We start from the raw sequence: 15,823 nt of genomic DNA on the forward strand, positions 1-15,823 counted from the left end.
CATTTGCATCACAAAATCGTTCTCCAGGAAAAAGTCAGACCTCACATCGCTTGGCGCTATTTTTGCCTCCCTTGATATCAATGCGTTCAGCCACCTAGCGATAGCCGCACCTGTTACAGTGTTTACTGCTCGGTCTGCTCTTCGGTCTGCACAGTTTACATTGGACGCATTGTTATCAAGCAATTAGCGATGTGAGGTCTGACTTTTTCATGCAAAACGATTTTGTGATGCAAATGTATTACTCTTTTGAACGCGTATTGTTTTGAGAAGCAAAACGCTTTATTTTTTAAACCCCAGCCAACTAGCCGGACTACCTTCATCAACACCAAAACTCGGCTGTAACTCTGCTCACAGGACGCAGCAGGGGGTAAGAAGATGTTCAGAAATGATGTTGCTAATATGGGATGTCATACAGCTTCATGTCAAAAGAGGCGAACTATCCCTTTAACTTGCACAACCATTGCTAATATAGCTAAATGTTCATGTAAAAAGGCAGGATGAGGCCTATGCTGACTGGCTGAACCCTGGTGACTTGTTAACACTGAGTCACTTTGACATTCTGACAGAAACAGCCCAGTCTGATGTCTTTTGACACTACACTGTTTCTTGGCACATCTTCCTCTTTGGCCTCAGTGGTTCCACAGGGGGACAAGTGGGCTCCGATGAGGAATATTCATTTGACAATTGAAATCCTCAGGCGACTCACCACTCCCTTTTTTTGTTTGTTTTTATTATTGTTTGTTCCTAAAGTTAGTTTCACATCGAACACAAGTATAGTTGTATCTGCAAACTGGACACAAGCCAAAAGCAAAAAAAACTTGTGATGAGGGTGAAAGATCAAGTTCATAGATTTGTAAAAAAAATAAGCACAGTAAAGGAAGTGGATCTTTTAAATGAAATGTATGAAAAGCAGCATGTTTTATGTGTTGTTTTCCTCTGCTTTGCTGCTTTACTTTATGTCCTGAGGAAATGGGATGTCTGTGCTGGCTCATGAGTGGCTGTGTGTCCTACATGTGGTCACCATGTGTGAAAGACATTCAGCAGCTGTGGAAGTCAGTTTTTAGAGAGTGCGTGTGGATTTTGGACCGTCTTCCGAACAGGAAACTGATTTTTTATAACTGGAGAAAGCAGAGTGGTGAGAAGTGGCGTTCCTAAAAATAGCGGGAGTGACAGAGGATTATCCTTGAGAGGAGCCTTCCTGGGATGCGATTTCCATGTGTGATAAAGACAATTGAAACAATTGATCGGTGGACCTGCTGAAGAAGGAGCAGCAAAAGCTTTCTCCTGTTTTATATGATTGTTTGTTTCCACTTGGTTTTTTCTTGGTTTTGTGGTCTAAAGCAGTGTTTCCCAACCTTTTTCTGCCTGAGTACCCCCTCACACATACAACGCGTGCGATGATTCTCCAAAAGTAGAGCAACACAGTGGTTATTACATGAAAATCATTTTATTTAATATCCTTAACTTGAACATAAAATTCTCAGGCTTTCTCTCTTTTTTTTTTTACCTCAGTTGAATTCAAACATAAGAATAAAAAGCATTTTCTTGAAATATAAATAATTAACCAAAATAGTATAAATACTAAATCAAAATAATCTTCCTTTGTTATCTAACTTAAACAAGTAACATTTCTCTTTTTTTTAAGAATACATTAACAGGCCTAACTCATGTAACATTCATCACAAAACTGGAGTCTCCTTCATAAACAGTCCTCCATAACAGTGCTTTTTAATAGTTAAAGTGATACTCCGGAGTAGATTCACCCTGGGGTCATTTGAACCGTGATATCCAGCCAAGTAGCCCACCCGAAGTTTTTCCGATACTGGCCGAACATCAGCTGAGTTACTGAGTTATCCCGAATAGCTTAGTGCAAGCGCTAATGGATCCTGGCAGTATCTCCAAAATGACCACACTAAAATCACATGCCATGACACCAAACTTCTACAGTAGTACAAATATGGTCTGTACTCACAAAACGATGCATTTGGAAGTTTGTACATAGTCCAGGAGTTTATTATTATCAACACAAGGCTCGTCCCAGTCCCAGATCAAGGAAGTGACGTCAACGCAGCTTTAGCAGCAGAAAAGCTATCAGGCTTGTGTTGATAATAATAAACTCCTGGACTATGTACAAACTTCCAAATGCATCGTTTTGTGAGTACAGACCATATTTGTACTACTGTAGAAGTTTGGTGTCATGACATGTGATTTTAGTGTGGTCATTTTGGAGATGCTGCCAGGGTCCGTTAGCGCTTGTACGAAGCTATTCGGGATAACTCAGTAACTCAGCTGATGTTCAGCCAATATCGAAAAAACTGCGGGTGGGCTACTTGGCTGTAGCCTGGGCGAAAGCAAAACCCAAGAGGAATCCGTTTCCATGGAGGGCGGGACCTTACTCAGCAACTTAAATTCATTGGAGTAACGGAGTTCCCTTAACCAATCAGTAATGTTTAGAAAGGACGTAGGTTATGCGCCGAGGTTCATGCTTACTCTCGCGAGGCTCTAGCTCGCGAATCATGCTTCCCACATCCGCTTTCATTCTACCGGTACCATTTGATAAATCAAACTTTTCCCAAAGCCAGTTGGAAGGAGAGCTACGACATCCTTGCCACTAACAAAATTGACGAGGCATTCCTCTTGCTCTTGTTTTAATTGTGTAATGATCTCCAGAGTTGAGACAACTTCATGGATAGCTTCTAGCGTCTCTTCTTCCGTCGCCATGTTTATTTCCCCTGCGGTTGAACTACAATTACATGGACTACAATGGACTCCGCGCGTGAGTTCTGCGTCACCACTCGCAACTGTTTGCTGATTGGCAAAACACTGAGCGAACCGAGGTAGGGGGATTGGGCCAGACTATGTGCGGAGCCAAAATCTTTGGGCGGAAGTACGTAGGATGGTGTCGCCAGGCTATACTTGGCTGGATGTCACGGTTCAAATGACCCTAGGGTGAATCTACTCCGAACCATCCCTTTAATATCTGAAACAAAACCTTTATCAAAATACTCACTACTGTAGTATAATCTGGTCTGGACATTATTTTGTCCACATAGTACGAGCTTGGGACTAAACACTAGGGGTACGCGTACCCCCGGTTGGGAACCACTGGTCTAAACAATAAAACGATGTCCCCAGGATGTGACTGTGTGTGTGTGTACAGTGCTGAGTCACTGCGAGTCAGAGCAGAATGACTCACACTTCTTCTGGCATCACTCGTCACTGAAAAAAATAAAAAAATCCAAAAGTGTCCTTCTTCTTTTGAACAAATGACGTGTTAAAGATTTATTTGCCACGTTAGCGGTTAATAAACTGGAATTATTCTCTATCAGTGCGTGTCTCACCCCCACCCCTGACTCCTGACTCCTCCCCCCTTAGACAAAACTAAAGCAGCTGAACAGGATTAAACCGTCAATGATTTCATTATTTACACCATTTTTTTTCACCGTGGCACGCCAAAAAAATGTCTCCTCTGGCAAAAAAACCTACAAACTATGTGTCTACACACACATTAGGTAAAATCGTGATGAAAATGAATAGGAAAAAGACACTGTTGCGATCCCAGTTGATGGCACATTTTAGTGAGGAATGAGTTTAAAGACTGGCCTGTACTGTAACTGTAACTTTGGGATGCGTAACTCTCAGGCTTTTTATAGCAGAGAAAATTCATTTGTGAGTGCTCTTTGCCCCACCACCAAAGGGAAGTGAAAGGGTCTTTACATGTGTGCAGAACATTGACGGATTCTTGTATTTCGAACCGGTCCAGTGCTATAAAACAGCCATCTGGACAAATAGTTATCATCGGTTATATTCTGCAACATGACCCATAGTGTAGAGGCATTAAAGGGATTATGGGAAATGTGAACAGTTTTCAGAAACTTGTGACATTCTCACACCATCATATCACATTTTACAAGGACAACTAATAATGTACAAATTAATCAAATCAAATCAAATTTATTTATATAGCACATTTCATGTACAAACAATTCAAAGTGCTTTACATCAAATAAAAGCATTGCAGCAGAGAGTGGAAGAAGCATTAAAAATACATAAAAGAATATAAAGAGAAACAAATAAAATGATTTAAATGAATTTAAAAACAAGCAACAGTCCAGATAAGTTCAAAGATAGCGTGCAGATTTCATGCATAGACACATGAGAACAGAAATGTCTTTAACCTGGATTTAAAAATGTCTCCATTTGGTGAAAGTTTAATCTCCACTGGCAGTTTGTTCCACTTGTTTGCAGCATAACAGCTAAATGCTGCTTCTCCATGTTTAGTCTGGACTCTGGACTGGACCAGCTGACCTGAGTCCTTGGACCTAAGAGAATGAACCGAATTCTCTTGTAACTTTTTAATGTAGTGCCTTTTAATTGTCCTCCTGTTCATTTAATGACCGTAACTGACTTTTCCGCTCTCTTTATTTTCAGGTCGGAGGCTCTAAGATGGGAGTCATACGTTATATGGGAGAAACAGACTTTGCCAAGGGTGAATGGTGTGGGGTCGAGCTGGATGAGCCCCTGGGGAAGAATGACGGTGCGGTAGCCGGTACCAGGTATGCGCACACATACGCACTATATATCCTTCAGGCTCCAGGAATTCCTTTCATTTTTTTCCCCTAAAAGGAAATTGAGGGGGAGGATGTGTTTCCATCTGTTCGGCTGTTTGTTCTTCCATCACATTGTCCTTGAAGTCCCACCCACTGACCCTCGAGGCCAAATCTGACCCGTCCCATTTCGTTGGCGTGCCTTTATCCATGGCATTCAACATATATGTGATGTATTAACAATTTCCTTTTAGATTTCACAGACATTTCTTTTAGCCCAACACACATGCAAAAAAAAAACCAAACTGGTGAAGTATGTTGCAGATAACCCTTCAGTTTTTAGAGCGAAGGACAAAAACACGACATTCTTGTTGCATTTCTAACATCTGCACTGGAAAAAATGCAGATGTTAAAAAAAATAAGTAAAAAAACAACAAATAAAAGACGTTTTTTCTTGAAATAAGCAAAAAAATCTGCCAATGGAACTTGTGAAAATCGGCTTGTCAAGATTTCTTGAAATAAGATGTGATATTTGGGACTTTTGAGATAAAAGTGATCTTGAAATTAGCTTAAAAACCTCTTCAAATGTAAAAAAAAAGCTTGTTTCATGTGATATGTGACTCAAAACTATTTGTTTTCAAGACTTTTTCATTTAATAAGATATTCCAGATGTATTGTCTTCAAACAAGTCCCTATATCTGGCTGAAATAGTACTTGTTAGGCAGTTGTGTCTGATATTAAGTATTAAAAAAAAGAAAAAAAAAACTCTTCATACTGTATATAGCTAATGTTTATTCACTATTTTTTATTTTATTTTATTTTATTTTATTTTTATTTTATTTTATATTTATTTTATTTTATTCTATTCTATTTGCTTGTTTTTACTTTAATTGTTTACATCTCTTTTTCTTTACGCTGCTGCAACACAACAATTTCCCAAATTGGGATTAATAAAGTATCTATCTATCTATCTATCTATCTATCTATCTATCTATCTATCTATCTATCTATCTATCTATCTATCTATCCATCCATCCATCCATCCATCCATCCATCTATCTATCTATCTATCTATCTATCTATCTATCCATCCATCCATCCATCCATCCATCCATCCATCCATCCATCCATCCATCCATCCATCCATCCATCCATCCATCCATCCATCTATCTATCTATCTATCTATCTATCTATCTATCTATCTATCTATCTATCTATCTATCTATCTATCTATCTATCTATCTATCTATCTATCTATCTATCTATCTATCTATCTATCTATCGAGATATTTTGACTAGAAATGAGACAAATATACTTGGTAAGACTTTGATTTTTTCCAGTGTGAGAGCTAAGATAAATCTCTGTCCGGTGTGATATTATTTTCAACCAGAATTCCTCCACATGCTGACAAATGTCGATCGAGGTACCTAAACAACAACTTTGTTTTTCCTCAAACCAGAAACAGCTTTTGGCCACGTATTTGTGAGACAGTTCTGTGCCTGCAGCATAAGTCCTCATTCTCTTGCGTATCCCTTTGCTTCCCTTCTCCCGCAGGTACTTTCAGTGTCTTCACAAGTTTGGCCTGTTCGCTCCGATCCACAAGGTGATCCGCATCGGCTTCCCCTCCACCAGCCCGGCCAAGGCAAAGAAGAGCAAGCGGGTGGCCATGGGGGTCTCCTCTCTGGCCCACAGCCCCAGCAGCTCCTCCATCAGCTCAGTCAGCTCGGTGGCCTCCTCTGTGGGTGGACGACCGAGCCGAGCTGGGCTGGTAAGATAAGCTGCGACGTGCGTCAGACTCACGCAGGCTGTTCAAGCTGAGTCTGATGTGCAGTCCGAAGGAACCGTTTGGCGTTTTCAGATTGGGCTTATTTGCCTTCTTGCAGAGTTAGACGAGCAGATCAATACTCTCAGGGTTGCCAACTCTCACGCATCTGTCGTGACACTCACTCTTTCAGACTAAGGCCACATTTACACAGTTAGAGAAACGAATATTTCCCCCCCTCCGTTTTCAATAATAACATCATGCACACAACATCGTTTTCAAAAAACTTGTCATTTACTTCAAACCGCATAAATACGCCGTCAAGCGCCATAATAACTAAGGACTAAAGCCATGCAAGCCAATCAAAGTCCTCAGAATCGAGGACTTTCCTCATGTGAAGGAGGAGATAACGCGAGCAAATATCACAACAAAACTGAAGGCAATAAGAGGAAATATAGACAGTCAGTGGATACTGGACGCAGGAGCGGCCACGGAAGAGTGGTGCTCCTCTGTTTTGAACTGTGCGAATGCAATAAGGCCGAAATCGTTTACACAAACGTAAAAATCAGTAGAACTTTAACATCATCCATGATAATCCTGATCAGTAGCCAAACAAACTGTAAACACAAGGCGCTCGCATGACGTTAAGCATTTTCTGGCGCATAATGTGACGTTTAAGAGCCTAAAACGCCGTTTCTCCCAGTTGACACGGCAACACATAACCGGCGTTATCAGAAATCTCCACTTTGGCCGGAGGTTTTAGAAATAATAATTGTTTTCTGTGATAAAAACGGGGTTTTCTGTGTAAATGAGAGGAAAAACCGCAGGAAAATATCTGCGTCTTCCTATCGTGTAAACGGGGCCTTAGTGTCACGGTGTCACACTTAACAAAGAAATCTCACGCTAGATCATTTTTTCTTTCTGTGTTGATTTTTTTTCACTCTCGTTCTATAATTTCCGAATGCTTAAACTCATGATTGGACCACAGCAGAGCGTCTAATCCCTCTCTGATTGTTGATTCGCTGGAATCGGCTTGTCATTACGTCAGTGACGTCGGTCTCTGTTAAACAACATTGTCTTTCTGAAGGGCAGCTGAGGATGCAGGCTGTGAATGAGATGTGGATTTAGGATTTGCCATGTCTAACTAGTCACCCTAAAATCGACTAGAATGGAAGAAATTGCATTTAAGAAATGCTAAATTTTCTAGAGGAAGGCCCCACACTCTGCACTATTGCATATTCATAAAATGTATACATGTATCTACATCATATCCACACAGATATATATATATATATATATCTGTACTGTGGAACAACTTCTGAGTTGCGTGTCACGAACCGACCCGCTGAAATCTCACTCCAATGTTTTTGGAAAAGTTGGCAACCCTGATACTCTCGTGTCTACAAGCTTGATTTGAGGTCTTGTTTTCACCACGAGGTTTTAAGTGAAACCAGCGAGATGCAGCTTGTCAGTAAACGAGGGCGACACGGGCAAGCATGCAGACACTGCAGCCTCTGGACAGAGCCAGGCTGTCTTTTACTCGTCTTTATGCTAAGCTAAGCTAACTGGCTGCTGTCTGAAGAGTCATATTCGCTTCAGAATCAGAAAAAACTTTATTTATCCCCGAAGGGCAATTAGAAGGGCGAAGAGCGGTACATTAAAAGAAGAGCAAGAAAATGGAATCACAAAGAAAAAGAAAATAAAAACACAAAACGGGGTGACCAAAAAAAATAAATAAATAAAATATTTAGCAAATAAATAAAAATAATAATAAAATAAAAATAATAATATTTAGCAAATAAAATAAATAAATAAAATAAATAAAAAAATAAAAATAAAAAGAGACATGAGGATGAGTGGCAGGGAACCTCGCTGCTGTCTGCAAGAAAACAAATAAACCTCATTTCTAAAATTGTTCCTTTAAGAGCGAGTAAATAAAACCCGATGGCCTGACTGATTCACACACTTAGATATCTCATTGTAGTACAACTATGAACATTTAAAAACACGCAGCGACAGTCTTCAGTGAGGAAAAGTCCGTGCATAAATCCATGAATCGGCTCATTGTGCTGAAACACTCCCTTTTTTCTGCTGAGCAGTTAATGATTTGCACTTTGTTGCTGTGCGGTGCCAGAATCGGGCACGACAAAGGGAACTCGGCTCGTTTCAAACACTCTGTGTCTTTAAGACTAAGACCCTCAGCCGTGCTTGGCAACAAACTGAAGTCGGGCTGTATCACATTGATTTTAGCTTCTGGTTACAAGCCAGTGCTCGAACGGAGAACACTCCCCTTTACTTTCCTTAATTGTTGGCAGAGGCATCAGAGAGCACTGAGAGCAACTTTAATTATTCATCTTGCCTATCATGCTGCACATAAATATCCTTACGTTATAAAGAGATTTGCTCGGCCATAGTGTTTTTATTATGTTTAAAGGTTCCTATCATGTATATCTGATATGCAGGCCCAGAATCAGGCTCAGTCAGTTACCTGCAGTCCTCACATAAAACACTGCAGCCTACACTGTAGAAGCTATTCATTACCACAGTGGCCTGTCGTAAAAACATTTATTTGACAATATGCTAAATTCTTTCCACAAATAATCTTTCTTTGTCAGTTTTTGTCGTTTACTGCGCCCTCATCGTGTCTAATGAAAAAGCCCGTCGAAAAAACTGAATACAAATCCTTAAATCTCTGAAGTTCCCTGTGTTTCCTCTGTTTAAGTTCAAACTATCAAACTGAATGTTCTCGATCGGCTTGGAATCTTTTCAAAGAGCACACTCTAGTGGTCAGACAAAGCAATGGCAAGGCAAGGCAAGTTTATTTATAGAGCACAATTCATACACAAGGCAATTCAAAGTGCTTCACAGCTACACAAGAAGGCAATAAAATCATTAATAATAATAATAATAATAATAATAATAATAATAATAATAATGATAATAAAAAATGATAATAATAAAAAAATTAAAAAAATAAAATTAAAAACCCCATTAAATTAATTAATTAATTTAAAAGTGAAGAGTGCAGATAAAACACTTTCAGGTGTCATATGCACAGCTAAACAGAACTGTTTTCAGCCTGGATCTAAACATTGTCAGAGTTGAGGCCTGTCTCACATCTTCTGGAAGACTGTTCCAGATGTTAGGAGCATAAAACTGAAATGCACCTTGCTGTAAAGTTGAAAGCTTTTATTCTTGATCTCGAATTTTCAGATATTTCTTAAGCAATCAAAAATACCCTCAAAGACTAAAACAAACACAAACAAAGTTCAAATCAAAAAACTTTAAAAGACTGAAACTTATTTTGTTTTGTCAAAAGAATTAGATACTATTTTTTTTTGTCATTAAAAAGACGGGCTGATGCGATACAGTATCCATCCGTTCTTCTGCCCGCATTTTAATCATGTTTTTTTATCTTTTTTCTTGCTTTAAGCTGACGGAGACGTCGTCCCGCTACGCCCGAAAGATCTCGGGCACCACTGCGCTCCAGGAAGCCCTGAAGGAGAAGCAGCAGCACATCGAGCAGCTGCTGGCTGAGAGGGACCTGGAGCGAGCCGAGGTCGCCAAGGCGAACAGCCACATCTGCGAGGTGGAGAAGGAGCTCAGTGTGCTCAAGGCGCAGCACGTGCAGGTATGAAAAAGGGTCAGAGGTGTCCGTATGTTATCCACTCTCGCAGCTTTTATGTTTAAAGGGATAATCCAGGGTAAAATGCACTTTAGAATTTCGATTTGACCGTTTTTAGCAAAAAGTCGTTAGCCTGGAAGTGAATGGGGCATATCATGTCACCGCTACAAAATGCTATTTTTATACCTCTTCTACAGCTCCAAACAACATAACACTTACGTGGTAGTGAGTAGAGGGTCCCTAAAGCCAAACCGAAGTGTCCCGAGGTCTTCATGTGGTCGGATAGAGAGTCCAGAATGAATTTAATCAAGCCAGTACCTTTCCGGAAATGTGTCTGCTGCAGCTGCCGCTACAGACCGTGGTGAAGTTGGTTTGATATTGGATATTCGACAGATATTCACAATAAGGAAATAAGGTGTCTTTTTTTTCCAATACCTCCCAAGCCATGTGACCTAGTGACTTGGGAGGTATTGGAAAAAAAAGACACGGCAGCTGCAGCAGCAACACTTCCGGAAAGGTACTGGCTTGATTAAATTCATTCTGGACTCTCTATCCGACCACATGAAGACCTCGGGACACTTCGGTTTGGCTTTAGGGACCCTCTACTCACTACCACGTAAGTGTTATGTTGTTTGGAGCTGTAGAAGAGCTATAAAAATAGCGTTTTATAGCGGTGACATGATATGCCCTCATCACTTCCAGGCTAACGACTTTTGGCTAAAAACGGTCAAATCGAAATTCTCAAAACACATCCGAATGACATGATTTTGATGTCAACTCAACGTATGTACTCCCAACATCCCGTAAATTGATCTAAAGTGCATTTTACGCCGGATTATCCCTTTAATGTTTTATGTCTTCTTTCCCTCCACAGTACGCCGCAGAGAACGAGAGCACGCTGCAGCAGGTCAAAGCCATGTTGGCCGGCACACAGAAGGATAAACTGGAACTGGCCAATCAGCTGGAAGAGGAGAAGAGGTGACCTCACTGGAAAAACATCGCATGCTCTCTGTGTTACAGTGCTGGTCTTGCCTGGGAATTCCCATGCTGCTTTGCGCTCGATTTCATTCTCACTGCAAAGTCAGCCTGGAAACCACCGCCCTTATTTTTGCCTGAGTTAGGGAACCAATCACAGAACGGGGGGGCAGCAAGACGATGACGACGTCTATGCGCTACACCGAAGCTTGTAGAGTGTTAATCCAACATGACAGCGGACACAACGTTTCCGTTCGATGCAGCCTTAGAAAGTGTTTCGGAGTAGATTCACCCTGGGGTCATTTGAACCGTGATATCCAGCCAAGTAGCCCACCCGAAGTTTTTTCGATATTGGCTGAACATCAGCTGAGTTACAGAGTTATCCCGAATAGCTTCGTACAAGCGCTAACGGACCCTGGCAGTATCTCCAAATTACCACACTAAAATCACATGCCATGACACCAAACTTCTACAGTAGTACAAATATGGTCTGTACTCACAAAACGATGCATTTGGAAGTTTGTACGTAGTCCAGGAGTTTATTATTATCATCAACACAAGCCTGATAGCTTTTCTGCTGCTAAAGCTACGTCGACGTCACTTCAGGGAGCTGGGAGCTTCAAAGTAAGATGAGGGTTGATCTACTACTGTAGACAACAAAGCAAGGCTGCTCAATTTCTCCATTATTAAAATAAATTCACAACTCTACAACATAAAAATTCATGTAGAAAATAGCATATAGGCCTACTTTGTTGTCAATTTAAGTAGCTTAGAGCGCAAGTTTACTTTTATTTTCCATTTTTTTCTTCTTCCTCGTCGAATTTCTGTCGTCATCTGGTATAAGTGATACAATTGGCTATGAATCGCGCGCAAAGCAGCATGGGAAGAACCTGACGCCATTTGATAGACATTCGTAGCGCCCAATAAACGGCTCTAGGCATTCGTAAACCACGCCTCAAATACGAGAAAATGCACACCTAGTTCCCAGACCACCATCTCATCCAGATGTGGACGCGTCAGCCAGGCAAGTGCTGGTCCTGAAATCCAAACGAAAGTGACCGCAGGTGTTCTGTTGTTCTTTCCGGAGGCTCCAGAGATTCCAAAGAGAATTTTCTCACGGATCCAAACTGCATTTTTTTTTTTTTTTTTTACATGGGTAACTCTTTGGGATTGAAATTGTTTTTCGGTTCATGATGCGCATTTTGCCTGATGTGTTTCCAGGAAAGTGGAGGACCTTCAGTTCAGAGTGGAAGAGGAGTCCATCACCAAAGGAGATCTGGAGGTATTTACATTATTGGCACCTTTATCAGTAAGGCACTGCATGAGCTTTTGTTACATCAGCTTTACAGGTCTATGTTTGAGTTTATAGTGGAGATAAAGACTAAAACATAGGCAGAGGTGTTTAGAAAGAACTTCTGGAGATTGATAAAAATATAGATACTGGATTTATCCCCTTAACGCCTATTGTCGCATATATGCTACAAACCGTTTGACTCAATCAACCAGCTGAGATAGCATCTTTATTCCCCCAATGCCGGTTAGTCCATATTCACTACGGACCTAGGAACCTTTATATAAATAAATATGTAAAAAAAAAAAAAGGGTGAATAAAAAAACATTGTTTTTTCACTGTTATATTACTGTGTTGTTGTTATCTTATTATTGAGCATTATGCCTGGTGTTGCAAATAAGCAACATACCAAAATTTCTATTTATTTTTTGTGCAAAAGTGAAATTAATAATCTCAGCATTATTTACCATCTACTTAAAGGCTAAAACACACACAAAACATTTTTTTTTATATATACAGCTATATAAATTCAGGCGTTAAGGGGTTAAAAAACCTTTCAAAGAGGTTTAATTATATTCAGATTAGTTGCAGCAGGACTGATGGTCTAGCTGTGCTGTGCTCACCGCTTTCTTTTTGACGAGCAGAGAAAACTCACACAGTTTTATCATAAAGGCCACAAATGAAGGGCTGATGTCTGAAAAGGTCGAGGTAATCAAAACTTCCTTTGGGCAAAAAAAGAAAATCTATTCAAAAAGACTCCACCATAATCCTGCATATTCTTCTGACAGTGAGTGGAAACTCTATTTACTCAAGAAAATGAAAAGTATGCGGTCACTGACAACGATTCACAGTATTATGAAAAAGCCACCGACTGGAATAAGAAAGATAAACACTGAACTATGCTTTGCAGCGGTTCACATCACCACAAGAAGAGGCTTTTGTTTTCCTCCTGTTCAGATACAGAAGCCTTGAAAAACATTTCCCTTGGATGCTCTCAGTTGTAGCCTTGAAGGCTAAAACAGATGCTGGCCGTGTTGTTTAGTGATCGCGGCTCAAAGCGGAGGAGACGGCGTTTTAGTCGGGGTCATTTCAGCTGTGGATTAATACCTTTATGATCGTGTTGAGCATCCAGACAGTCAAAAATGCTTCTGACCTGAATGGGGATAGCTGACCATGCTAAAAAAGCTGAAAATAGTTCAATTTTAGCAGTAAAAACTGTTGCTGAGGTATTGGTTGAAGGAATTTTGTGATTTTTGTGTACTACCAAACTTAACATTGGAGTTAGTCAGAGAATTTGAGAGGTTGATCTCGGTTCAAGGCTCATAGCTGAAATTCTGTAAATGTGAGCTCTTTAGTAGTTACATTGGCTGAAAGAGGACAATTATTCCTACATTTTAAGGTATAATTTGTTTCTCTAGGTTAAACTGTATGAAAGTTAGAGGAATTTGTTTGAAAAAACTGAAAAATTTGAAACTTATCAGCACGCACTCAACTGTGTGCTCATTCATAAAAATCAAGAAGGAGCAAAAATGTTCATGTTTTTGAAACTGTCATATTTCAAAATTGGCTGAAGATTTGAAAAAGCTGAAACAGTTGGATAATAGCTGAATGTCTTGTGACCCATTTAAAGTTTGAATGGTGTCTCTAGCTGAAAGCATGCAGAAGTAGTTAGGTTGGAAAGAGGGAGATGATTTGGAAGAGCTGAAAGCAGTTTCCATTCATTTGAATGATGGGAAAATTTGAATAAAAGTTGAATATCTTAAAAAGTGTAAAAGTTAAAAACACCAAAAATCATAGTAGGAATCTGCTGAAAGAGCCGAATGTTTTGATATTAAAATTGTAGAAATAGCTGAAAGTATGCAGGAGTAGTTAGTTGCCGAAAACTGGCGGAATAATAATAATAAAGAGAAACAGGAACTTACTACATTCATGGATAAGTATGCTGCCCAGTGTCTGTCTATTCATTTAAAAAAAAATTAAATTAAACTTTCAAATAATTGAAAGTCATCAGCCTTATTCCTATCTGAGCCACATAGTCAGACACATTTCGATGGAGCCAGTAATATTTTCAAGAACGCATTTCATAGACTTTTCGGTCTTATTTTTAAAAAATGTACGTGAACGTTCTCACACGAAGCGCCCGGTTAATGTTCCATCGTGTTTTGTGAATGAATGCTCACAACGATAAATCATTAAAGAGCTCAGACTGGCGTGTGTTCTGTGCTCACGGGTCGTGCCTCAGTGACTGAGAAGTTGCTGCAAAATGAGATGCAGCCTTAAATTATTACACAGAGGGCGAGTTGTGGAACACGTCCTTAAGCCCCTCGAAAAAGTCGAGAGCAAGAGGGGCTCCACAAAGAGTCGGAGAGGGTAAAAAGCTGTGGCACCTGCTTTCTAAAGTCACGTCAAAGTCCTGTTCTGACTGCCCAAAACTGAAATAGATCCAAAGTTGTGCAAAAGATACGGTATATTATACGTGCTATATGCTGCATAAACTCTGTCATGAGTTGTGAAATAGAGATACAGTCATATAACATAATAATATAATATAATATAAAGTCACGTGTGAGTTTCTCTGATGGGAAAGCTTCAGTTTGTGGCGCATGAACATCTGGATTGCCATCTGTAACCTGGCAGCTCTGGTTAAGGCTGCTGGGAGATTAAGCTGTTCTCAGTTTAAAGGGTAAGGCTGACGTAATTCTGTCAACAATCCCAAACAAAACGCTGCACACACTCTGTTTTTTTTTTAACACTTTTCTTTAAGGTTCGCTAGATATATTTTCTAGAGCTCACTGCCCAAAATCTTTAGTTTCTGTTGAGGGTGTATGAATGTTTGAAAAGAAGCTCGCAGTCATAGAGATCATTTTATATTTCAAAAGGCTTAAAAAGCTTAAAATTGTTTTGTTGCAGCAGCATACAGTAAAAGATATGAAAACAATTAAAGTAGAAACAAGCGAATAGAATAAAATAAAATTAAATTAAATTAAATTAAATTAAATTAAATTAAATTAAATTAAATTAAAATGGTGAATAGACATTCACTATGTACAAATCTACAGTATGAAGAGTTTTATTTATTTATTTATTTATTTTTGTTATTGTTTTTTAGGAGAGACTTCAAGCCTATTGAGCTTGAAGTTCTCTTCCAGCTAGAGGGGAGGTGTTAAAGATGTTGTTGAAATCTTCCTTTATTTGAAGAAAATAGAACTCCTTTTTGGAACTGTTCTTATTTGCAGATTAACACACACTCAGTGAGAATATTTATGGCAACAGCCCGGTGTTTGCATGCTTCATTGACTCAGAAATAAACCGCAGTGCCATGTGTTTGCTGTAATATCACATCATCTCGGGTCTTTCCATTGGATTTGCAGACGGAAATCTGTCCATGTAACCATATTTAAGCTTGTTAAAGCGCGGCTCTGCTGCATCGTGTAGTCGAGAGCCACTCTTAGCCGATACAGAAATGTGGAAACAGAGTGTCAGTGGAGGTTAGGCTCCAGCTTTTTACTCGTCTCCTGTTGCATTAGTTAGTATTCATTTGAACTTTATTGTAAAGGCTGGCTTTTTATGATAGATAGATAGATAGATGGATGGATGGATGGATGGATAGATGGATGGATG

At 39.7% G+C, this 15,823-nt stretch overlaps 1 protein-coding gene across 3 annotated transcripts in view; it reads left to right on the forward strand.

Annotated features, from left to right (window-relative positions):
• The window catches only part of clip2 (CAP-GLY domain containing linker protein 2), a 73,057-nt gene that overhangs the window by 25,565 nt on the left and 31,669 nt on the right, over positions 1-15,823 (forward strand). For all 3 annotated transcript variants that reach the window (XM_075487409.1, XM_075487410.1, XM_075487411.1), the window contains exons 4-8: positions 4,432-4,556; positions 6,104-6,317; positions 9,745-9,942; positions 10,811-10,914; positions 12,133-12,193. In XM_075487409.1, the coding sequence (XP_075343524.1) occupies positions 4,432-4,556; positions 6,104-6,317; positions 9,745-9,942; positions 10,811-10,914; positions 12,133-12,193 (702 nt within the window). The remainder of the gene's footprint in view (positions 1-4,431; positions 4,557-6,103; positions 6,318-9,744; positions 9,943-10,810; positions 10,915-12,132; positions 12,194-15,823) is intronic.

The sequence above is a fragment of the Odontesthes bonariensis genome, chromosome 16, assembly GCF_027942865.1.
Source record: "Odontesthes bonariensis isolate fOdoBon6 chromosome 16, fOdoBon6.hap1, whole genome shotgun sequence".
Taxonomy (NCBI): Eukaryota; Metazoa; Chordata; class Actinopteri; order Atheriniformes; family Atherinopsidae; genus Odontesthes; species Odontesthes bonariensis.